Raw genomic sequence first — 27,299 nt, 5'->3', positions numbered from 1 at the left:
AGTTTTTGTTATAACCAACACCTCGAATTGATATTTTAGAAACTGCTTCTATTTCTTGCAGCTGAACAACAGGATAAACTGATCACCTCAGGTACACCTTGTGTGCTTTATTAAGTGTTAAATACTAACAATGTGAGTTTGAATGCCATTTTACATGACATTTATTGCCATACTACTGAAAGCAGCAGCAGATAAAATAAATAAATAAATCATAATAAAATAAATCATTTGAAAATGAACTATAGAATTGTGAAACAATGCAAACCAACACATATCAGTGATTCAGCATCTACATTTCATAATGTTAAAGAGGTTTGATGTGTATTAATTAGATTATAAAGCTTACCATATCATTAGTAAGTGTATAGTCTGTGCTTCTGAATGGCTGTATTTAAATTTCTGTCGTGTTTCGTCTGGTTCAAACAGCCAAATTGCTCATCACTGCAAGTGGTGTTAGCATGTTGTTAGGACACGCGATTACAATGTAACCTGCTCACCTAATGTTTATGCTTGTAATATTTATATTATTTGATAATTAATAATCGCATGTGGAGCTCTGAATCTGCGTCTCATTTCCGAGTCTGCTACTGTCCAACGGAGGTCGCATTTCGGTCACGGATGCATGCTTTGAGAGCCTTCTTAAATGAATGAATGAATGAACTAGGCAGTTTTCTACCAAGGCACCTGAGGATGCTGAAATATAATTGGCTAAACTGGCATTGGGCAGGTTAAAAGAAACCAAAACAAAGATGGTGATCTGGCACAGAAAACACATTAATCTATAAATAAATATCTGCAAATATATTATGGTATTTTAATGCTTTAGAAGAGTCAAAAACGTACTTACAGCACCATTAAGTAAATGACAAAACTTTGTGCATAATTATAAAAATTAAGTTTAATCAACATAATTCCAAGTTACAAAGTTTGTTTTTTTAGGTAAAGTCAGCTTGTCCCCTTTAACTGCAACAGGTTTACTCACTTTTTTAAGCAAAGTAAAAAAACACCTTTTACAGTGCATGTGATATGCAGAAATATGTCCAGCCCATGTCTGTTTTATTAGCAGGGGGCGAGTTGCTAAAATTCCACTTGAATCTAATCGCGTGAATAAAAGCGGCAAAGAGAATTATGGAGCAGGAGCTGAGCGCTTTGCTCACCAGTGTGCCTGTGTATGTGTGTGTGTATTGCAGGTGTCCTTTGGCTGTCAGTTGTGTCTGAGGTGCTATACATCATGCTGCTGGTCGTTGGCTTCAGTCTGATGTGCCTGGAGCTTTTTCACTCCAGTAATGTGATCGATGGACTCAAACTGAACGCCTTCGCCGCAGTCTTCACCGTGCTGTCAGGTAGGCCTCCACCCATGTCCCCACCTCACACTTAGAGAAAATAAATTGTGCATTACTTCATTACTTTTATCACTCATACAGAAACACACAGCCTCGTTCTTATGTTTGGTCTCATTACGACTTTCACAATGACCGCATTTTCAGGTAAAGGATTGAAAAGGATGAAAGAAAAAAGTAGGCCTGCTTGAATTTAGCAAGGACACACTAAATTGATCAAAAGTGGAAGTCTTTTACAGGGGTAAAAGTTTATTTAAAGGCAACGCTGTTTTCAGGTCAAGTAAATTTTTTTCTATAGCGCTTTATGCAAAAATAAAATAAAAAACATTTACAAAGCAAACAGGCATTCATTCATTCATTTTCTTGTCGGTTTAGTCCCTTTATTAATCAGGGGTCGCCACAGCGTAATGAACCGCCAACTTATCCAGCACATTTTTACGCAGCGGATGCCCTTCCAGCCGCAACCCATCTCTGGGAAACATCCACACACACACACACACACACACACACATTCATACACTACGGGCAATTTAGCCTACCCAATTCACCTGTACCGCATTTCTTTGGAATGTGGGGGAAACCGGAGCACCCGGAGGAAACCCATGTGAACGCAGGGAGAACATGCAAACTCCACTTCTAAATCTTCAGCTTTTCCATTACATTTTATTTAAAAAAAAAAACATAAGATTTATAAAACAATATTTCACAGAATTAAACGTTTTACTTAATATCAGATGCATTGTGGGTAAACCCTCACATTTATAAAGCCAGAACAGCTGCTGCTTTTTGAATTTTTGATTATTTGATTTGCTGAATACCCAATAGCCCTTTTCATTTGGGGCCTTAATGCTCCTCTTTAATTCCAGCTGCAACAGAGAGAGAGAGAGAGAGAGATGAGAGAAATCATCCATCTAGCTGACAGCAGTTTAACATGGTTTAGGATAAAATAAATAGGCTTTAAACTTGTCAAAGGAAGACAAAAGTATTCCCAAAAGCTTTAGCTGCTGACATCTCAGTCATAACAGTATTTTGGTGTAAATTCATCTGATAATTTATAGGTACAACAGTAAAAATACTCAAGGTACCAGAAAATAAATAAAAAGCTGCTACATTAAAAAAATTATGCATAAATGTGCTGCAGACTTTCCTCCGAATATCAAAAATTATACAAGATTAATGACAACATCTGGTCAAATGTGCCTGTTTGCATAAGCAAAATGTCAACAGATGAGCTCAGTGATATTACGATAATTACAGTTTAATTTTAAATGTGCACAAATCAAATTTTGCCAAATAATGTTTATATGTTTATAACTATTTTTAGCTCTTTTTGATATCTCCACTATAATTACTAGACAATCTCCTTATTGCAAGTGTTTGTTGGTTTGACAATGTTGTCATTTTTCAAATATTACTTTAATGCCTCTTTAAAGTATAATTTCTGTAAGACTGTAGGTTATATAGATCTGGCTATGTGTATCTGTAATGAATTATTTCTTTCTTAGTGCTTGACACATTGACATTATTGTACAAAAAATGAACTGACCACTTAAAGAGTCTTCAGTTTCTCTGGATTGATGTTTTTAATACAATGAATTAAATATTTAGATTTTAATGTTTGTTTAAGAAATGTCTGATACATTTTCTTTCAAATTTCAAATACAGTATTGTTATTTAAAGCATTTTGGCGTCAAAATATCAAATATTATTTATTATTTGTGGTGCTTGAAAATCAGGGTTATTCCTAAAGTTCCAGAACATTGGTGATGTGTTGTCTAAAAATGAATATAAACATGTCAGAAAGCTTGGCTGTTTCTCAATTCCCAAAATGCAGAGAATGGACTCGCATTCTCTTGTTAATTCACCTCAATAGATTGAACTTGGAAGACCGCAAGAACACAGAAATAAGAGAAATAATAAAAACGATGAATAAGATTCTGCATTATTATGGTCACATGATCTTTACAGGTTTTCAAACGAAAAATAATTTAGACAATCATTTTCTAGATATATGTACTTACTATATATATATATATGTACAAAACATGTTTTATATTATATATAAACATCCAAAAGCCTTACAAAGATACTTTGCACAATAGAAATTAACGTAATTTTACTATGAATTTCAGCTAATAAACACCCTTAATGTGTTTCTGCCTTTGTTACAATATTCTTATTAATGTTTACTATCACTGGCTCATTTAAGGAAACTTCCGTGATAAAGAAGTTAAATATCTGAATTAAAAAAAAAAAAAAGATACATAAAACACTGTGATTCCCACCTCCTTTAGTTAGCGACAGTGACTTCTTTGAGAGCGAATTCTCCGCTCAAGACTATATTTGATGCATCCTTGATATCAAGAACGCATCCGGGTTCTTTTACACATCCTCTGTTTTGAGTATTGGAATTGAACTTTGGAGGTTGATGATGATGTTACATAATAACACGAGGACGTGAGATCGCTTAAGAACACATGTGGAGAATCAGCCAATGTCTGTCTGTCTGTCTATGAATGATAGGTTTGCCAATAGAGTAACAGGTTTTATTTTAAGTAACATGGGCTAAAAAAAGCAAATGTTATGCAAGTGAGGATTTGCAGTTACGCCGTTTCATAATATCGCAAACTCATTCATCCCTCAGCTGTAGCGTTTGAGGCCTTGACACTTGCTTCACCCAGCATACTTCACTGACCGTACTGTAAGGCTAATAGGAACAGGTTCTACCTGGACATATGCAGGGATTTGGTCTTGTAATCCAGTGGATCAAAAGTTAATAATACTGTTTGTTGGATAGAACTGTAAATCTGTATTTTGAGTGTCCTTATACCATCTCTATGACGCAAATGTGTACTCAGTTTGATAAATATAGAACACATACATAAGGGTTAATAATTTTCTCCTCTTTATTCCAAGACCATGCTGTTCTTCTATGGAACATTAAAGGGGATTTTGCTTTTCAATAAAATTATACAGGTATGATGTGACATGAAATGAGCAAAACACTTACTGGACATGTGGATTACTCAACAGGTCTTCTGGGAATGGTGGCCCACATGATGTACACACAAGTGTTCCAGATTACAGTCAGCTTGGGACCTGAAGACTGGAGGCCTCACACATGGGACTATGGCTGGTCATTCTGGTGAGCATCTTTGATACTGATCATATTTGCATCGTCAGAAGGAACCTGCTGGATAAATATAAGACAATTAATTGTTATTATTAAAAATAAAAAAGGTCTTAAAGGGCACCTATAATTAAAAATAATCTTTTTAAAGCTGTTTGGATAGAAGTGTGTGCAGGTATAGTGTGTCCACAGTCATACTGGAGTAGTATAAAAACAAGAAGTCTTTTTTTTTTCCTGACATTATAATAGATTAAAATCCCTCCCATTTTGAGGCCTACAGCAGCCAACGTAGGAGTTCAGATTTCTTGCCCACCAAATTGATTGACTGCTGTGGATTAACCTGTCTCCATAGTAATGCGTATAATCACATCAACAAGACAGGACGTGCGCACAGCTACTGGGATTAAAAGATCTGTTCAGCTCTCTGTTTTCATCAATGATCATCAAATGTTATCAAGAATGAGTTTTACAAGTTTAAAAGGTTTTAAGACAGTGCATGTTTGTAATAAAGTAAGTTAAAGACGGTATAAAACGCTGCAGTGCAAAGTTACACGTGTGCTTAAGGCTTGAATTAACTCCACACAAATACAACAGATAATCATTGGAAAAGTTTTTACTGTAGTATTTCTCACAAACGTTACATTAGATCTGCTTCCTTCATATTTGTCACTGCGCAGTTTATCTGACGCAACCAAGGTGGAGATTGAGGCAACCTCTGACAGACACATGGGAACGGTGGGCAGGGAGAACCAGCATTAAAGGCACAGGCAGCAAAAACCACTACATTGTGTTCAGAGCAGAACGTTCTAATGTTTGTAAAGGTATAATAAATAATCTGATGAGTGTTTTAAGCTGAAACTTTACAGACACAATCTGGAGACACAAAAGACTTCTCTTAAATCTTGAAAAAGGGATAAAAAAGGTGCCCTTTAATATTGTGTAATTTAGGAAGAACACTGAATTATATTTGATCAATAGTGGCAATAAAATATTCCTATCAATAAAAAAACTATATTCAAAGAATTCTGAAAAAAAAAAATCATAAATACATCAAACAGCATTCAAAAAGTCAACATAAATTAAACATGTACATTCATTCATTTTCTTTTCGGCTTAGTCCCTTTATTAATGTGGGGTCGCCTTAGTGGAATAAACCGCCAACTTATCCAGCATATGTTTTATGCAGCGAATGCCCTTCCAGCTGTAACCCATCACTGGGAAACATCCATACACACTCATTCACACATATACCCTACAGACAATTTAGCCTACCCAATTCACCGATAGAGCATGTTTTTGGACTTGTGGGGGAAGCTGGAGCACCCAGAGGAAAACGAACACGCAAACATGCAAGAACACGCAGCAAACTCCATACAGAAATGTCAACTGGCCCAGCCGAGGCTCGAACAAGCAAACTTCTTGCTGTGAGGCGATTGTGCTATCCACTGCGCCACTGTGCTGCCCTCGAAGATTCATCATAATTCAAACTCATTAAACAGCAACAATTTTCAATACTGATCATGTATTTTTTAAGAACTAAAGCTGCATTTGTCACTATATACTGGAGTAATGTTTTAAAATATATTTATATACATTAAAGTTTACTTTTTATATTTGTACAGATTTTAATAACAAATGTTAGCCTTATTAGAATACTTAAAAAAATTATCACACAAAATAAACAGATTAAAAACTGCTTTAAAACTTCAAAATGTGAATGCACATTTTTTTTAAATGACAAAGAGAGAGAGAAAAAAGGTTTTTACTCAATAAAATGGCGACTCTTTTTAATATAGTGACAGTGAATATTGATAGAAAACTTCTAGCTAATGATCATCATAAAGTCCCCTATACGACTTCAAAAGACTCAAAAGTGAGTGTACATGCTGTTTTTTCGCAGCAAATTCATATATTTCATTCATCTATCCTCATATTCAAAGAAGAAGTAGCGCCATTCTGCTTGTGACCAAATCAAACTCTATATTTTCACCCTTAGTAGCTCCTGATCAATATTTCAATGGAATTCTCTAGAGCTGGTCTCACTATTGCCTCTATGCTGTGTTATATAATTCACCAAGGCATCTTCAGGAGTCACAGATGTGCTGGGGTCTGCTCCTCATTCTCGGATAAATGAATCTGGCTCTAGTGGATCCTTCTCATTTCAGCTTCACTTTCTCCAATATAAGTGCTCTCTTTCCCACATAACGGACTACATAAAGGGGGGGAAACATATGAGAAATGGTTTCCTCAGTATCTCACTGTACTCTAGGCCACATTGACCCATATATCTGTCATTTGGACTATTTAGAGTAAAACTGCAGCAATGTAATATATTATATTTTAATGTTTTATTCATAATTTTGAAAGACGATCACCAGAAGCGTATGCCTAAGGCTGCATTCATTCAAAAAATCAGTATCCCAGTAGTATTGAGAACTAAACTCTAAAATAAGCATTTCTTCATGTAATATAATAAATGTAGTTTATTTCTGTGATCGCCACATTTTCAAGAGCACAAGAAGTGTTCTGCAGTACATTATGAACACAGTTAGTACATTTTATTTATTTTTGATGCATAGATAAGTACATAGTTAAGATAAGACTACCTGATATTAAATGGGACCCATTTATTATTTGATTAATGTGTCTTAAAAAATAAATAAATAAATAAAAAAGCATAAACTTCTTTACTTGAAAAAAATAATTTCTTGCTTGAGAACAGATAATTACCTAAAGAAATTAAATCATCCTTATATATTCCTACTGATCACTGACATCCTGTTAAGAACATCACAATATTTAGAGGCTTGCAGTACAGAAACATTGACCTTTACAAAAGTCTTCCATGTGAACTATGCTTTTGTATTCAGTTTAGAATCTTTTTCAGACACTTGGACTATTCACACTGTGCTGAGCCTCAGGTTATTATCATTGTTTTTAACTTCGGGTCAAGTCTTCACACTTCACTTTTAAGTTAGTCACCTTTTAATCTTAAAAAGTTACAATTCAAAAAGTGAATGCCACATTTCAGTGCCAAAGGTGTGCATTGTGAAATGAAGTGGTGTTACAATGTTATGGTCAAAGGCATAGAAACTGACAGTTAATCATGGGCCTTATTTCCACAAGCTTTAGACAGAAACACCCTAAAGCCACGGTCACAGTTGATATTGAACATGCAACATTCTCTCGTTTGGTGCTGTTAAAAGAGGCGGGATAAAACAAGATGATTAGACATAAAAAATAAAAAGATAAAACGAGCGATTGCTCCATATTTGACACATTTGTACAGAGAGGCCACATTTTGATTTTCTAGACCAGTGTTTCTCAACCACGTTCCTGGAGGACCACCAGCACTGCATGTTTTGGATGTCTCCTTTGTCTGTCACACCTATTACAGGTCTTTCAGTCTCTGCTAATGAGCTGATGATCTGAATCAGGTGTGTTTGGTTAAGAAGACAGGGAAAATGTGCAGAGCTGGTGGTCCTCCAGGAAAATGGTTGAGAAACACTGTTCTAGGCTCAAAGTTTGTGTTAGCTTGCCTGCAGATGTTAGCATTGGCTAGCCCCTGGCCATAGATATTTACATTAGATGTTGCCTACTGTTGTCTACCGGAAGGAATGCGTCAATAGAGTTACCATTTTAGTACAGGGTAGCGCTCCTTTGAAATGAATGTGAGACCAAGGTGCAGTGGAGGACTGGCCATCTGGAGCTCAAGTTATGTACACGTATATGCATATATCTATGATCGGGGGTTTTTTCCTTGAGCATGTGTTTGTGTGCATGGAAATGTATTATTCTTCCTCCCTGTTGAATTTGATCTAATCTGTGTCCTGAACCAAAACCCTTCTCCTGCTTTCACCTCTCATTCTAACGGATGGAGCGATTTGTTTGCGAATGAATCTCCGTTATGAATGACTTGTGTGAACCATCGATATCCCTGTGTCTCAATGTGCACATCCATTTCTGATCTAAATGGTATATAACATTTGTAATATTCAATAATTTAGGGTGTATGCACATTGAGGTGCAGGCTTTGTTATGTTATCAGGGACCCTTATAAGTTACTAGACGTTACTTCACTTAGCCGACGATAATACAAGTTTCTGGCATTAGCGTCCATTTGACATATTTATTTTACATTGTTCGCTGATTTTATTCAACCAAACTAGCATAAGCCTAGTATTTAGTGTGAGTTGGTGCTGCTTTGCTCTTTATGGTCAGTGCAGTGACTATTACCTTCAATGACGTTACTTGTTGAGCAAAAAAGTTTGTAACGTACAAAATCGTAAAAACTGAAACCTTACCTATGAAATGCCTATATGCTTTGTTTTCTTTGTTTGTTCGTTACTACACCCGTACATAGCGCAAATGTCCAGCATCTTCAGATTGGCTTTAGTCTTGAATAATTTCAATGGAATGACATTTGTCCTGGGAGCTCTTTACAAATTTGGCAGCGGTAGTGACGCATGTTTAGGGTCCATATGCGATATCTAGTGTATACAACCCAGGCTTATTAAAGTGGTGTCTTTTTGACAGTGTTTATAGGTTTATTCCTGGTTAATGTGTAAACTTTGCAATATTATCAAATTAAATGAAAACAACAAAGTTTTTGAAGATTTATTCCAAAATCATGACACAGATGTAATCATACTCCATGTGCTACTCTCTAGCACCCCCACATTTTGATCCTGTGACACACACACACACAGAGAAAATGTACAATTACATGTATACTGTCACATGACTAAACATAATTAAGATCACATATATTGCAGATCAGATCATCTTTGGAATGCTAAATTGGAACCAAAAAAAGTGGTATCAGTATACAGTGACCCTGTTTGTGTCACTTTTAAGAACAGAGTTGGTGCTTTAACTGCGAAAGTCTGAAATGGAAACTTTTTCAGTGTTGTTTTATGTTGCGTATCAGCCCTACAGTGAATTTTGTTTTGGAGTGAGTCACCATCATTTAATTTTTTGGGACCATGCCTGTCTGTTAGACCAGAGAGGGAATGGCGGTATTGGATCTCCCAGCAAATGATTTGTGTTATTTTGGCACTTGGATATAAGAGACATGCACTGGGGTTCTGACAGGCATGAAAGTGGTATTTACATTGGCTGAATTACCACAGATGCTTGCCTGGCATCCATTAGTCTAGGCTAAAATTGCTTCATTTGTCCTCTGCCATCTGGCCAATTTCTTGTTTTTTTTCCCCCCACCTCCGTTTCTGTACTACCTTACTGAATGGTAAAAATCTGAAAATCAAAGGGTAATTGAAGATTGAGCTTGTTTAAACCCTTCAGCTTCAAGGTTTAATTTCCCCAGCTCACAAGTACAAATACGGCACTCTCATGGGCTCCAATTGGAAACCAAAGGTAATCTGCAGTCTATAAATCACAGTCACTTTTTTGGGAAACGCAACTTTTACACTGCCGGTGAAAAGAAAAACTTATGAACATAGAGAACATATAGTTTTTAAATAAATTGATTGCTGAATTAATATGCCCTTTTTACTTGATTCTAATTCTCAATTATGAATGGACAGCTTGAAAAAAAAACAGTTGACAAAAGGGTGTGGACATTGTAATTATGGTAAAGCATTTTCTATAATCTCTTTGCAGATACACGAATATGTATTTTTCACAGAAAATATAAAAGTACTCATTTCTTTGAATGTCTGGGTGTGTGATTCTGTGATTTCTAGAACCTACTTGTGTAATGATGTAACCTGTAGAAAGAGTCTCCTGAGTCACGAAGGAAATACTAGTTTAACAAATTTGTGTTTGATCATTTATAAATGCAAAATGTCACATTTGTCTAATGATATGTTGTAATGGAAACTACATCTTCCTCAACCAAGTTGTAGCCTATTAACCGAAAAAGTGTTAAATGTTAAATTACTGTAACTAATGTAACATTTAACACTCCTTGATCACAATTGACATATCTTTTCCTCATGTATGGCAACCCTTCTTTCACATGTCCTGTCATTCCACAGATTTACTCCATTATAGTATAGCACACTATTATGCATCATTTGAAATAATTAAGTGTTTATACCCAAAAAAGTAAAGAAGCAGACGAACGAGTGACAGAAGCATTGCTCACCTGCATAAAATCTAATGCAATTTTACAAATTTTAAATGAGAGCCTTTTTGCATTTAAAAATACATTTATAACAAGTGCAAAAGTGGCAATTTGAAAAGTGACAACAATTTTTATAACCAAAACACAACCAATACGTACACTACTTGACAAAAGTATTGTCGCCTATCCACGTTTCAGGAACAAATATAAACTTGATTTCTAGTTGATCATTTAGTATCAGAAGTGGCTTATATGAAAAGCAAAAGGCCTCTAGATTAGGCTTATTTTTCCAAAATAGAACATGATCATGCCTTGATTTTTAATTATTTAATTAGGACAGTAAGATCTGACTTTGCTCAGACAAAAGACTTGTAACTTAACAGAACATAAAGCCATGGTGCAGTGGAAAAAGAATCACTATTGTATATGACTCCCATGAGCTTGAACAACTGTATCCATACATCTCGGCAATGACTCCGTTAACTTATTCATTAAGTTATCTGGAATGGCAAAGAAAGCATTCTTGTAGGACCCCAAGGAGTTCATCAAGATTCTTTGGATTCGTCTTCTATGCCTCCTCCATCTTACCCCAGACATGCTCAATAATGTTCATGTCTGGTGACTGACCTGGCCAATCCTGGAGCACCTTGACCTTCTTTGCTTTCAGGAACTTTGATGTGGAGGGTGAAGTATGAGATGGAGCGTCATCCTGCTGAAGAATTTGCCCTCTCCTGTGGTTTGTAATGTAATGGGCAGCCCAAATGTCTTGATACCTCAAGCTGTTGATGTTGCCATTCACTCTGCAGATCTCTCACATGTCTTATACTGAATGTAACCCCAAACCATGATTTTTCCATCACCAAATTTGATGGATTGAGAATCTTGGCTCCATGCGGGTTCCAATAGGTCTTCTGCAGTATTTGCGAATCTTAATGATTATCCCAATTTAACAGTTCAACACGATTCATCGGAAAAATCTACCTTCTGCCACTTTTCCAAACGATCAACTAAAAGTCAATATATTATTTGTTGCTCTTACAACTGGGATTGGCGACAAGACTTTTGTCAGGTAGTGTACTAAAAAAGGACAATAGTGCAAATTACAAAGCAGACCAATATGAGAAATGGCCCTGTCTGTATTACAACAGCTATCTAAACTTGTTTCAATGTGATGGGCTGTGCAATATGATAATTTTATTATAATTTTAATATATATAGAAAAAATCAGAATAGAATCAGAATCATATAGAAAAAACGAAAAACAAAATAGTCTATCGTTTCATATTCTGCTTTATCATTTGTACTGTGATGTTCAAAATATATTGTTTATGGTAATAACTTTTCATAATTTATGAGCACAATATTACACGTCATTACAAAGATCCAGACAAAAACATGAATAACAGCATCATGAGAAAGTTGTAATCATAAAAGTTCAATGTTTACATTTTAATTTTTATTTATAAATATTTTATCTTGGCCCTGTAATGATTAGTTTTTGATAAGTGTTGTGTATTTCATTACATTCCACATTCTTAAAGTGAGATATATGTTTACATATAAATTTGTATATTTTCAAGTATGTACTTTGCTTTTTATTAAAAGGGAGAGAAAATGTACTATATGGTGATATACTGTATATAATGTTATCAGCTTTTCAAGATGACTTATAACATGAGATTTCTGCCATATAGCTTAGTATATATATATATATATATATATATATATATATATATATATATATATATATATATATATATATATATATATATATATAGTTAAAGTCAGAATTATTAGCCCCCCTGTTTATTTTTTCCCCGTTTTCTGTTTAACAGAGAGATTTTTTTTAACACATTTCTAAATATAATAGTTTATAAAAATTTATAACTCATCTCTAATAACTGATTTATTTTATTGTTGCCATAATGACAGTAAATAATATTTTCCTAGGTATTTTTCAAGACACTTCTATACAGCTTAAAGTGATATTTAAAGGCTTAACTAAGGTAATTAGGTTAACTAGGTATAGGTTAGGGTAATTATGCAAGTTATTGTATGATGATAGTTTGTTCTGTATACGATCATAAAAAATTAGCCTAAAAGGGGATGAAATAAACAGATAAGGAGTTCTTTATGTTCAGAATTTTTACACAACACAATATTCTGATGGCCATGAAAGACGAAAATAACATGGGTTGAGAAAGAGTTAACTAATTAAAAGTAAGTTTTCTAAAAGTAAGTGCTTCTACAGAACAAAAAAAAAATACATTTTGCATTAGAGCATTTTATTATGACTCAAAAAATGCAGACCTTAACAATGGTGACTATAAACAAACATTAGAGATGAGCTCTTAACATCATCAACAACAAATAACTGACAGTGACAACCTAAAAAACAAGCCTGAGTAGCCTGCAACAACAATTGCATCATTTATCCATTCTGCTTTAGGAAGCTCATAAATCAGCAGCATTGTTTAGAATGAAATATTTCAGACAGCCTTTTTAATGAAGTTCTGACAACATTTAGAAGAATTATGTTGGATAAATAAGTTTAGGTACACATTTCTTGTGTCGGTAACTATCAATCCATCCATCCATCTAGACAAGAATCCAGCTACAAGTAATTTGGCGGTCCACACATGATGCAAAAAATCCAAACAAACTTAAATACATCCATCTACAGTATCCATCCATCCATCCATCCATCCAGCCATCTAGACAAGAATCCAGCTACAAGTAATTTGGCGGTCCACACCTGATGCAACAAATCCAAACAAACTTAAATACATCCATCTACAGTATCCATTCATCCATGGATCCATCCATCCATCCATCCAGCCATCTAGACAAGAATCCAGCTACAAGTAATTTGGCGGTCCGCACCTGATGCAACAAAACCAAACAAACCTAAATTCATCCATCTGCAACAAATCCAAACAAACTTAAATACATCCATCTACAGTATCCATTCATCCATGGATCCATCCATCCATCCATCCATCCAGCCATCTAGACAAGAATCCAGCTACAAGTAATTTGGCGGTCCGCACCTGATGCAACAAAACCAAACAAACCTAAATTCATCCATCTACAGCATCCATTCATCCATCCATCCATCTAGACAAGAATCCAGCTACAAGTAATTTGGCAGTCCGCACCTGATGCAACAAATCCAAACAAACTTAAATACATCCATCTACAGTATCCATCCATCCATGGATCCATCCATCCATCCAGCCAGCCATCTAGACAAGAATCCAGCTACAAGTAATTTGGTGGTGCGCACCAAATGCAACAAAACCAAACAAACCTAAATTCATCCATCTACAGCATCCATCCATCCATCCATCCATCCCTCTATCTATCCCTCTATCTATCTATCTATCTATCTATCTATCTATCTATCTATCTATCTATCTATCTATCTATCTATCTATCTATCTATCTATCTATCTATCTATCCATCCATCCATCCATCCATCCATCTCTCTGTCTGTCTATCTATCTATCTATCTATCTATCTATCTATCTATCTATCTATCTATCTATCTATCTATCTATCTATCTATCTATCTATCTATCTATCTATCTATCTATCTATCACCGATCCTTCCATTAATCCATCCATCCATCCAGACAAGACTCCAGCTACAAGCAATTTGGTGGTCCGCACCAGATGCAACACAACCAAACAAACTTAATTACATCCATCTACAATGCATTGTTGCATTGCATGTAGTTAGGACACAGTGTATATGTCTGTGTGCTCATCCATCTTTCAACAATGCACTATGCCAAATAAATAGTTTATAAAATCTTGTATAATAACATCCTGTTTTATATGCGTGTCTGTTTGACAGTATGGCCTGGGGCTCGTTCACCTGTTGTATGGCCGCCTCCGTCACCACCCTCAACTCCTACACAAAGACGGTGATCGAGTTTCGCCACAAACGGAAGCTCTTTGAGCAAGGCCTACGCGAGGAGCAAACCTTCCTGGACCCCGAGACCTTCCACTACTTCCGTGACAGATCTGTCCAGTCCATCTCCAGCTCGGTAGATGTTTACCCAAGCCACGGAAGCAGCCACGGAAACAGTCGTGGGAAAATGCGTTCCCCACCGGCTCCAGTGGACCAGGGAGACAACACCGAGTCTCTGGGAGAAGAGCAATGCTAAGAGGACACACATCCACAGCTGGCCTTGCTCTGACCAGAAAACTCTAATCAAAGAATCCTTGTGAACTATGAATGCGAGGGGTCCGAATGTTAGTTGAATTCCCTTTTTGGATGTGACTTACAAGAGTGAAATGAACAAGAAAAGCAAAGCTGAGCCTTAGTGAAGGGTAATTGGAGATTGTAAATAAAATCCAGTTGAAATGGAGCTTTTTTCCAGCCGAAAGATAGTGGAGGTATACAGGCAGGTGGGAAAACACAAAAATGACTTACACACTGCTGGGAAGACTGCTATATTCGTACGGAAGCATCTGTTGGCCCCTCATTCTGACAGCTAGACAAGCTCTTGAGTATTTACCGGTTGTACACAGTACATGAAATGCCCTCCTCCCTTGAAGAGATCTGCTTGAATATGCCTTCATGTTACAAACAGCAGAGTACAGTACCGTTTAATCTTGCCTTTAATACTGCTGCAGCTGAACACAAGAGAAGCACAGCCATTTCAGATACAACATACACTCTCTGGAAAATAGGTATAAAAGCTGTCACGTTTCAAAAGGCATATTTTGGTACTTTATTTTCCCCTGAAGCATTAATTAGTACATTTTCAGTGCACTAATATGTATCATGTAGGTACTAATGTATGCTTTATGTGTTAATATGCTGTCTTTAAGGCAATATTATACACTATTTAGGGCAAAATAAAGTACAGTACAGTTACAAATGTACCTTTTGAAATGGCTTTTTGTACCTTTTATCCTTAGAGGAGATACAATGTTACTGCCGTTTATATTTTTGCCTGTTTCTGTCTTTTGTCATGCATTACCAGGTTGATTAGCAGAAGTCAATGACAAGATTATAACTCCTGTCCTTAAATCCTTATTTTCTTTTTTTTTTGTAACATTTTGAACAAAATACATTAAATGTACATACAATGAATGGAACTCTATCTATTAATGAATGTACTAAATTGTATATTTATCTATGTATGCACTATAATCGTGTCTTTTTCATATGATAAATGAGGTACAAAATTGTCATGTTGACTCTTTTTCAGGTTTGTTTTTCGGACTTACATAATACTTGTTTATTTTCTTTAAATTAAATAAAAAAAAAAATTAATCATTTGGCCAAGTTTTGTGATATTTTATTTATTTTATTTTGTGCCAAAGTGAATAATTTTATACCACACTAATATATATATATATATATATATATATATATATATATATATATATATATATATATATATATATATATATATATATATATATATATTGTGTTTATACAACAGTTTGACAGCATAATTATGTGTATGTATGTATATATATATATATATATATATATATATATATATATATATATATATAAGTAAATCAAACACGAGATTCTAAAAATCTTTTTGTACGATGAACTTTCTTCCTCCATTTCTTTACATTTGCAGCTGACATCAGAACAGTAGAAACTCTTGCTAATTCACAAGCATCACTTTAGAGCTAGTATTTGGATGATTCTCTAGCGTAAAGTCTAAAGTGATGACAAAACAGGGGATTTTCTAGAAACATACAACTGTCTAGAAACATTTGTAAATATTTCTCTGTTGCAATCGGGATATCACAATAATTAGCCCTGAAAAAGCCAAAGCAAAAGAAAACATTACTGACATAGAAAGTCACTGAACTGTTTTATAATGGTTTGATCAGCTGTAGTTTGAAATCTCGCTAAGTTTTTCTCCTCTTAGGGCTGATTATGCAGTCTCTGTCACCATTTTGTTGCAGAATATCAACAGTCTTTGCTCTGTTCAGTATGACAGGCTAATGTATGTTGACGCGATATCTGTCATAAACTCTAAATATTTAAAATAGACACTATCCTTATAAAGTGCATAGATGCAATCTAAACAACTACAATCTAACATTAAAAAACCCAGAAAAATACATTATGTTGTCCAACAGCAGCAATATTTGTCAAACTGTAGTGAGTTTATTGATCTGCTATCACTATGTGGATGGAGTAATATAGAAGGGTGAAGAAGCTGTACGAGTTCTGTTATTGCAGAATGAATATATATATATATATATATATATATATATATATATATATATATATATATATATATATATATATATATATATATAATATTACTATTATTTATTTTAATTAAATATGTTACTATATGATTTAATATGTATAAGTATATCAACATTTGAATTGGATCATCACCTTTCATCAAAGTTGTCCTAAAAATATTGAACAACACCCATTCTTATACTAGGACAATGTTGACCCCTGTATATCAAGCTAAAAAAATTACATTTGATGTTTGTTCAGAATGACCTGAATTCTTGATAATTAGAGGATGACTTAATTGTTTTATGTTCAATCCACTTAAATTTGTAAAAACTAATAAGTAACTAAATATTAATAAGTGACAAATAATTAACTAGTTTCCTCAAGTTGTCCCAACACAAATTAATTGTGAGGAACCCAGAGTAAACTGTAAAAAAAATGCTGGGTTCCACACAATTCCTTCATGTTGTCCCAACACAAATCAATTAAGTTAACTTAATTGTTTTACAGATTCAAGTGGACTGAACATAAAACAATTACGTTGTCCAAAAAACCTCTCATGAATTGTGTTGATTCAGCTCATTTTAAATAAGTACTTTGAACAAGCAGCAAATACTTTTTTGAGTGTACATAGCATGATAAAAAAAAACAAAATGGAGGAAAAAATTAAAGGCTTTCTACAATATCTTGGAAGATTTGTGAGCATGCATTAAGGATGTTCATTATCTAATGATATTAGCTAATGATTCTGACTCATCCATGATACACATAAAAGATGTTCACTTCTGACCATCTATTGACGTCACAGCATGCAATTAGTGTCACTAAATGAATGGTCGGTGTCTTACACACAGTCAAGCAATACCAAAAACATGTTGAGGGCACATTGTAAACGGCAAAGAAAAAAAAAACACATCCCCGAATAAAGAAGACGACCCCTATTTGCTTTTACAGGGGATGTTTTGAGCTTCACATCTGGAGCTCAGCAGCATGTCCGTGAGCGCAGTCCTTTTCAGTAAATCATCTTCTGCGAATTCAGGATTTATTCTCTCCAAGTGTCTGAATTACACAGTATTTACTAGATGCCGTAAAACTGCTTGCTGTAGCGCGTGTGAGCATTGGTTTAGAAACAAGCCTTCAGCAGCAGCCCAGATCAAACATCCAGTCAAATTAAAAAGGGATTGATCGTGCAGCGTGAAAGCTAACAGATGAAGCTTATGCTAATGCAACACTCTTAATGCTCATATAATTGTGCGCCGTTAGACAGTGAGTGAGTACGCTTCCATTCATTTGTTTTATTAAGCAGAGAGGATGTCCGTTTTCTCATCTTCTCGTGTTAAAATTTTACATGTCTTTTTTATTCTTCAGTTGAAACTTTTTTATTTTGGGAGGGGTAGAGAGGGCAGGGGGGTTGTGGGGGGATAAAAAATTCCATGATGGATTTAAAGTCATTCATTTATTTTCCTTCTGCTTAGTCAACACAGCTGTATTAACTGGCAACTATTCCGCCATATGTTTTACACAGCAGATGCCCTTCCAGCTGCAACCCATCACTGGGAGACACCCATACACACTAATAGACTAAAGCCCATTTTGTTTACCCATTTCACTTATACCACATGCCTTTGGACTGTGGGGGAAACTGGAGCACCCAAAGAAACCCATGCAAACATGGGGAGAACATGCAAACTCCACACAGAAATGCCAACTGGCACAGCCGGGACTCGAACCAGCGACCTTCTTGCTGTGAGGCGACAGTGCTAACCACTGAGCCACACCGTGCCTTAATAGTTGATGTCTCATTATTAATAAAGAGCTATAATCTATTAAAAACAGGTAATAACTAATATATAATAAAATGATAACTACTTTTTCTTTATTTGTCTTTCGAAATAGTTTATATTTTTAACGCATTGCGCAGCCCTGTCAGTCAGTCAGCATGTGAGGGTTAAACAAATAACGCACATCTCTACTACAATTACAGAAAAGTTCGCTCTGTTATAATGCACTTACATTTTGGGTATTTTCACACCTGCCTTATTTAGCTCAGTTGAATCACACTAGAGTTTGTTTTCCCTCTTGGTGCGGTTTGGGCAGGAGTGAATGAAGCAATCGCCCTCGAGTGCGCACCAAAAGCGGACCAAACAAGCGTACCGAGACCTCCTTGAAGAATTACCTAATGGACCGTGGGTAATTTTTCCGGAAGATGACCATGTTGCAGTTTAGCTAAATTAATTCACGCCTCCTCCTGAAATGACTTGCGATGCGCCTTCGCCGTTTGCAAACATTGTTTTCCAGCCGCAGCCACACTTCATTTACGTTTAACTATTTAGCAGGGGTCACCAATCTCATTTCTGGAGGTCCGGTGCCCTGCAGGGTTTAGCTCCAACTTGCTTCAACACACCTGCCTGGGTGTTTCAAGTATAGTAAGACCTTGATTAGCTTGTTCAGGTGTGTTTGATTAGGGTTGGAGCTAAAATCTGCAGGACACCGTCCCTACAGGAACACGTTTGGTGATCCCTGCTATATAGTATACTATGACCAGGGATACAATAAGCCAGCTCTAGTCATCCCTCCATAGTAAAAAGCGACATTTTGTGTCTGCCGGTTTACTTGCGGGAGTTAGATTTGCATTTTCCCGAACGGTAATTCTGACAAATCGGAAAGCAGTTCAGGAAATACGTTCAATGACATCTGGCCAATGAGTGATGTAGATTTTGTCACATGACTGCATTTTGGTTATTTTCAACTGGGTCGGACCAAAGCAATCAGTGTGGTGTAAAAAGGACCCAAAAACGGCAGAAAAATGCTACAATGTAAAATTTGTTGCATTTGGTCTGGACCAAATGAACCAAACAACAGATGTGAAAGCACCCTTTAATACGTTTGGGTGTGATTATAACCTGCAAAAAAAACAGCAACAGCTGAAGGTTTCGAATGAGAAGCTGAATTTTGGTGTGGCGCCCTGCCATGTAAGAATGATATGGTGGAAACTAAATGGTTAAACAATTCAACATGCACGAATACTGCCTGTTTAGAACTAATTTCCATTTTTGGGTGAACTTTCCCTTTAAAGACAGACCTACTGTTGAGTTAATTAATTATATTTATATATGTTTTTTTTCACACCAATTTTTTTGCAATAATTCAATTGCTAAATAGTGGAAATCATGCAGAAAAATATTACCAATAGTGCTGTATTAAACATCAATATTCGAAAAGTATTCACAGCAAGCAAAGTGCACCAAAAATATCTTTAGCTTCACCTGCTTGCATAATCCAGTCAGCCTGTCTATGCCCACAATATTTTTACTTATTTATGCATTGAATATAAGCAATTAATCCGAAAATGATGCAGTGCTATTGAAATAGTGGCAAGCAATTAGGCACTCTATATAAATGAATCTGGCACAGTCATGCATATTAGCACATGCTACATCAACATTGTGAAATGTTATTCATACTTCTTAGATCTTTACAGATGGTACAACATAATGTGGTCAAACTGTGACTCTAGATTTAAAACTGCCTTAATGAATAACAAAACTCTGGCTTCTGTTGAATTCAGCCTCTTCTAGAATTCATTCCTTCATTTTCCTTTGGCTTAGTCCCTTTATTAATCAGCGGTCGCCGCAGCGGAATGAACCGCCAACTTATCTAGCATATGTTTTACACAGCGGATACCCTTCCAGCTGCTACCCAGTACAGGGAAACACTCATACACACTCATTCACACACACACACACACACACACACACACACACACACACACACACACACACACACACACACACACACACACACACACACACACACGCACGCACACACACACGCACACACACACACACACACACACACAATGGCCAATTTAATTGATTAAAATCACCTGTATTGCATGTCTTTGGACTGTGGGGGAAGCTGGAGCACCCGGAGGAAACCCACTCAAACACGGAGAGAACATGCAAACTCCATACAGAGATGCCAACTGGCACAGCTGGGACACGAACCAGCAACCTTCTTGCTGTGAGGCGACAGTGCTAACCACTGAGAACCCGTGTCACTCTTTTAGAACAAAAAAACAAAAACACTGTATGTTTGCTGAATGTTAGCACTTAATGAATGCTCTATATAGTCAACACGTATATTAGACACAAATAACATACAGCACTGCCACATAACATCAGCCACTACCTCTAGTGAGTAAAATCTACAGGGATGAACCTAAAGCATGTTTTTCCATGCTGGGCCTTTGAAGATGTGTTCGGCAATGATGAAAATCTGGCAAAACCGACAAACATCCATACTTCTATTAATCCCTCATCCATCATTCTTTGTTTCATCCAGTTTATTATTATTATTTTTATTATCGGCAGCTTGGGTTGGGTGATGTCGACCAATTTGGCATTGTACAATGTCTAATGTGAAACATCGTGATGGAAATTAATTATTTATGAATAATTAATTAATTCATAACTTAGTAATGATTTGTAGCCTACCGTTTCAACTACCTGACCCACCTGGTCTTTGTTTTACCCATAACCAAATCATAAATAAATAAAGATAAGTTACACACAAATTACCACCTCTCAATCACCTTTTCCGCGGGACTCTGGCATCAATAGGCAGAGTGATCTGTGTCGTTATAATAGTGTCGAAAAACTTAGTTGGTAAAAAAAGGTGCACAGCCAACAGGAACCAATCAATAGTATCTGAGGTTTTGGCTAAAATTACTATGTACAAGCATGAAAGCGAAAGATTGAAGCAGTGTACTGACGCTGTGACACGTAACCTGATGGATTCAAAACACTGAAGAGTCGTTAGATAGAGTGAAGATTAATTGAATATCACATTTAACAACTATAGTGAGATGCAATCCAGCGGTACATCCTTGATTAACTGTCCGATGGGGTTTTGTGCTCAAAGCACCTGACTGCCTGGAGCTCAGACGTGTGCATATGCTGCAGCGCATGACAGAGTGTGTGTGTGGTCACGTGATGTGTGTTTTCAGTGGTGTGGAAGGAGGACTTTTCAGAAATGCTAGATGAAACACCCGTTTGAACGTGGATCGTTTTTGTTCTAAAATGCCATTTTAATGTATTAGTGTAAACGAAGCCTAAGGGTGCTTTCACACCTAGACTTTTTTTTCAGAACATGGCGCGTTTGCCAAGTTGGTGCGGTTTGTCCGGCAAATGTGAATCCAGCAATCGTGCTCAGTTCCACACCAAAACAATCGGTCTGAGATTGCCTGAATGAGGTGGTCTCGGCTCAATTGAAACAAACTCTAGAGCGGATTGATTGTAGTGAGCAAGCAAAACCATCAGTGCCCAGTTATATCACAGTGTATTATGGATATGCAATAGGCATATGGCTATATGAAGAGAGAATGATGAGTAGGGCGGCACAGTAAATGTGTATTTAATGTCAAATACGAAAGTGAAAGCATGCTGAACTATTAATGAGAGCTGCTTATCCGTTAGGAAAATTGACCAAACTGCAGTCTTAGTTTATCTGTTATTTCTCTCTATAATGTTGGCTGCATAATTCTAGCCAAGGCTGTGTATGAGAAAGTCTTACCTCTGATTTGGTGATGATGTCTGTGGTTTCACCATTCAAAATTGAAGTGCAGCTTTCCGCTAATAATGTCTTACTGCTCATCATCATAAATTAAAATAAGGACACTTGACGGCTGAATGGGACTCGGCAAAATAAACCGTTAAACTGTGACCAATGTGAGGAGAGTTTACTCGCACGTGACTTGTTTTAGCTATTTTGGTCCGTTTAGAAACTTGGCTATGTGAATGCAAACCGCACCAAGTGCAAAATTCAACTTTGTAACAATTTTAATCCCTGTTTCAGAACAAAACAGGTGTGAAAGCACCCTAAGTGTGTATTTTTTGCAAGCGAATTGCTGCTGCGACGGGTCAGCATTGTGATGTCTTTCGGCCATTGGCGATGGATAGGCCCACACGGAATCTGCGCGTGCAGAATTCCGCAGATTTCTGCAGATTTTTAGCCTATTATTAATTCTGTTTATTTACTTGAGTAAATGTGTAAATCTGAATTCATTCAGTTTTTATTCAGTAATTTATTACTTTTTATTTAATATATCAAGGTGTAAGTTATAATACTCCACTGGATACTCCCAAAATAATTCCGGAGAAATTTTCAGATTTTTACCAGAATTCTCCGCAGAAATAGCAAAAAACGTCCGCAGATTCCGTCTGACCCTTGCGATGGATGATGGCATCGTCTACTGAACCAGCCCATCTCTGATTATTTTACAGAATATTACCCTTCAACTAGACCACTGACCTGTAGATGACCCTAAATCTGCTGCTCGTAGATTATCATCACCTTAAGTGAAAAGCAATTACATCAATCTCCATCTGCCAAAAGGATTCACAGAGTGATCTGAATTAACACTACATTGCTATGCCGATAGTTCAGTGACTAAAAAAAGAGCTTTCTTCTGCATTCGGTTTTACAAAGCACACAATAAAAAGCTGCTTTCACATTCGTCTTACAGGAAGGGTCATATGGTACAAGCTCAATTTTAGCCCTGGAGATGAAACACAATGAGCTGGCATTTGGGGCAAGAGATAGCGCAGAGGGAGAGAAGAAATTCATCATGGTTTGGTGATAAATCAAGGAGAAGCCATCACTAATTAAAGTGCATCAGCAGTGTGTCTCTCGCCTCGCGGCGTTGCTTACAGTATTATAACTTTCATTTCTGCGAAATGATGTGCAAAACAAAGGGACTCATTTGTAGGGAGAGGATGCAACCAAAACGCTCTGAAATTGGCTTCCTTTTATCCACACATGAGACGACAGGCCTCGATTGTTTTCGGAGCATATTCGCCATTTACATAATGTTTAGTCATGGTAAGTAATGAAATGCAGCTGAAGAGTTTATGAGGTGCACCTGCTGGGCTGTTTGGAGATGGAGCGATGGACGGGTCATTTGTTTAATTTTCATTAGCCGATTGGCATCCCTGTCGCCATGATACAACATCGTCTGAAGGTATGACTGGCCGGAAATCCAGCTTTAGCCTTGTTTCCAGATGAGAGGAATCTCTCTCGCTTCCTGCCCCCAATGTGGCCCAAATAACAGTAATTAAGACGTGTAAATTATAATAAATTATGTTCCTCGCAGCAAGCGTAATGGAGGTTGAAAATAAGTGCAAAAATAAGCAGCGTGCCATGCATGAAACCAAAGAGACTAGCTGCAGAGTGATGACATACATTTCCGATGACATGGCATGAGTCATTAGCAGATTGAATTAATCAAACATCTTCTAATTGTGGGGTGGTGATTCAACTGCTGACTGAAAGAAAACTGCTGACAGTTTACCTTTATTTTATGGTTTCAAACCTATGGGTATCATGGGTGTGGGGTGTGCAAGTAGAAAAAAATAACCAAAAGTCTTCAATAATCAAAGACAAACACAAAGAAGAATAAACCAGAACAGGCATTGACCCAACAGAAAGAGAGAAAAAAAACTAGGGGCAAACCAAGGTAACTAAATAAGGAACAGGTGAACCTAATTAGTAACTAAGGCAGCTGAAAAAAGATAAACGAAAAGAAAACACAGAAACCAGAAACACGGAAGCAAAACAAAAACTAAACATAACCGTATCTGTAAAACAGAGATGCCTTAACTAGGGCCCGTGAGCTAAAGTTGGCCTATTGTAACCATTGATTTGGCATACCATCTCTTTTGAGAAGAGAGGAAGAAATTTGGGGAGGGTTGGGGTTAACGGTTTTAATACACATTTTCATTTCTAATTAAAATGTAACCTTATATTTGTTAGTCTTTTACTTTTAAGCTACAAAAAAACAAACAAACAAAAAAAATTAATTTAAACCTAAATGTTGTAAATGAATTCATTTTTTTTATGAACACACTGCTGCTTAGAGTATTGAGCACAATTCTGAACTCTTCAGTGAACAAATCAAAGTAAAGGCAGGTGCAACTTGACTAGTGTATTTAGCATTAAACTTCATGTTATAAATGGAATTCCTGTTTTTATAATAAGTTCATTACAAAATATAAAAAAATGTTTAATGGATTAGTTATTATGCTTAAAGTAATGTTTTCTATTTATTTTTAAATAAATGAGGAAGTTATTAATGGAAACTTTGTAATACAGCTTGATATATTTACCTTCAGCCCATGGCCCTCAATCAAGTTAGTTTTTTGGAGTTTAATAAGAAAACGTTTGGGCTTATATATATATATATATATATATATATATATATATATATATATATATATATATATATATATATATATATATATATATATATATATATATATATATATGAGCAATATCACACGAGTAGCAGTGCGATATGGCTGTATATCGGCACTGGTGGGAGGCGTGCGTTGGCACGAGACAGTGCCTATATACAGCCATATCGCACTGCTACGAGTGTGATATTGCGTCTATACAACAGTTTGACAGCATAATTGTGTATATAAAAACAAAATCAAACATATATATATATATATATAATTATATAATTTTTATAATACTTTTTTAAAACTTAATTATGTTAAATCAAAAGTATATTTTTAAATATAAAAGTATGTATTTGATTACATTGGAGAAGCAACAGTGAAAGTGAAAAGTAAAAAGACACTGTTGGTGTTAAATTCATTTCTTTTTTATAAAGTGCCCACACGTTTATCTACACAAGATGTTCAGTAATTTGATGTAAGATTGATGGTCCTCTCTATCATCATGGGATTTAAACTGGTCTCTCAGATCGTGACATATGTTCCAGACGGAGAATAATCAAAGGTCTTATCAGAGCTTGATGGATGGTCAAATCACACAAGTCCATCTGTAGGACAGGAATAGGCCTTGGACTCTCTCTCTCTCTCTTTCAACTATCTGGGTTACAGAAGTGTAACTGCTGCAGACATTAAAGCATGTCAATGGTCATTAAATTAGTAAATCTTGCATAAATAAAGAAATAAAAAAACATATAAATGGGGGATATATTTTCCTTTTTTCTTAAGTAAATAAATCCATGGTGTCTCCAGAATGTAACTATAAAATTTCAGCTCACAAAAAACTAAACAAATTTGCCTTTATTAGAGTACCTTGTAAAATGTACTGTACTGTTAAAAGCAGGATAAAGTACATCCAGGCGGTTGTTTTAGCAGAATGAAGCCCTATAGTCTCAACAGCTCTCTGCTTCACACAGGGTTGTATTCTGTGGGCTCCATCTACATCACTAGTAAAGTGAAAACTGAGCCGCTCTTTCTTCACATGCAGTGGAATGTCATACAAAAACAAAGTTACCAGGTTTTCACTTTATACGTGGTTTATTTATAAGCTAATTTCGATAGGATCATGTGTTTATAATGGACAACGGCTGGTTCTACATTAGTCATTTCATGGTTTACCAATCGGATGAATCCAAAACACATAAATAACCGTATTTCCTTACTATAGTCATCTTCATTTTGAAGAATCAACCCTATCGACCCTCCCCTCCCCCATTTTCCTAGTGTAATTCAGGGTATGGTGGCATGGCAGCTCAGTGGCTTGCACTAGTGCTTCACAGCAAGAAGGTCGCTGGTTGGAGTCCTGGCTGAGCCAGTTGGCATGTCTGTGTCAAGTGTATATGTTCTCCCCATGCTCGCGTGGGTGTCCTCTGGGTGCTCCGGTTTCCCCCAAAGACATTTGCTATAGGTGAATTGAATAAATTAAATTAGTCCGTAGTGTATTAGTGTTAGAGTGTATGGGTGTTTCTTGGGTTGCGGGGGGAAGAGCATCCACTGCGTAAAACATTTGCTGGAATAGTTTGCGGTTCAGTCCACTATGGCAAATCCCTGATAAACAAAAGAATAAACTGAAGAAAAATGAACAAATGAATGGATTCAGGGGAGCTCTCGAGACCTACCTGAGCTCAGACTCCCCTCTCTCCACATGAAAGAAGAGGGAGCCCTAGGCTCAAGGATCTTCTGAGCTAGGAGGCTCTCTTTTGGGACAGCATGCCAAACATGCTTTATTTATCAATCATAAGCTAAGTGTGAACTCTTAAAAAACTGAAACCATTATAATGCTTAAATGTGAAAGAAATCAGATTTTCATGATGTGTCCCCTTTAAGATTTGCTTCTGTAGTTCACCTTGCATTGACCCATCTAGGTTTTAATGTCCTTTAAATGGGTGGGATTTGTTCCTCAGCATCGCCTCCACGTGATGGATTTGTTTTAGTGTTGTCAGAGGTACAGTGTGGGCGGACATGTAGGGACGTGTGTTTTGCACTGCATCACTGACCGCTTCTTAATGGATACAAGAGATTTATGCAAGCAGTCACAAGGAATAGGGCTGTATCCCCCTCACATAGCTCAGCTTCAGAGCGGCCCGTCTCAAAACCTGCATATATTTTATCTGTGCCAGTTTTATAGTTGCACAAGTCTGGAGGATATTAACTGAACCGCAGATGCACTTCAAAACACAATACAGAGCCGCCTACGAATCTTAC

The 27,299-nt window shown here is 36.3% G+C and overlaps 1 protein-coding gene and 1 long non-coding RNA gene across 4 annotated transcripts in view; one reads left to right on the top strand and one right to left on the bottom strand.

The window, feature by feature from the left end:
• Window positions 1-27,299, top strand: part of gsg1l (gsg1-like) — a 73,898-nt gene that overhangs the window by 15,982 nt on the left and 30,617 nt on the right. The window contains 3 exon segments of one of the 2 annotated variants that reach the window (NM_001039976.2): window positions 1,191-1,343; window positions 4,374-4,485; window positions 14,419-15,859. In NM_001039976.2, coding sequence (NP_001035065.1) covers window positions 1,191-1,343; window positions 4,374-4,485; window positions 14,419-14,731 — 578 coding nt within the window. In that variant the 3' untranslated portion in view covers window positions 14,732-15,859. 2 annotated transcript variants of the gene reach the window in all.
• si:dkey-20j1.2 overlaps window positions 1,986-27,299 on the bottom strand; it is an 82,809-nt gene continuing 57,495 nt past the window's right edge. Inside the window, exons 4-5 of one of the 2 annotated variants that reach the window (NR_170144.1) lie at window positions 4,351-4,530; window positions 1,986-2,206 (exon numbers count right to left, since the gene is read on the bottom strand). This is a non-coding gene — a long non-coding RNA (si:dkey-20j1.2). Of the gene's footprint in view, window positions 2,207-4,350; window positions 4,534-27,299 lie in introns of both variants that reach the window. The other variant, NR_170143.1, reaches the window with a different exon arrangement.

This window comes from Danio rerio, chromosome 3, assembly GCF_052040795.2.
Source record: "Danio rerio strain M-AB ecotype USA chromosome 3, GRCz13ab, whole genome shotgun sequence".
NCBI classification, from domain to species: Eukaryota; Metazoa; Chordata; class Actinopteri; order Cypriniformes; family Danionidae; genus Danio; species Danio rerio.
The sequence above is the reverse complement of the archived record's forward strand: the minus strand, read 5'-3'. Positions and strand labels throughout refer to the sequence as shown.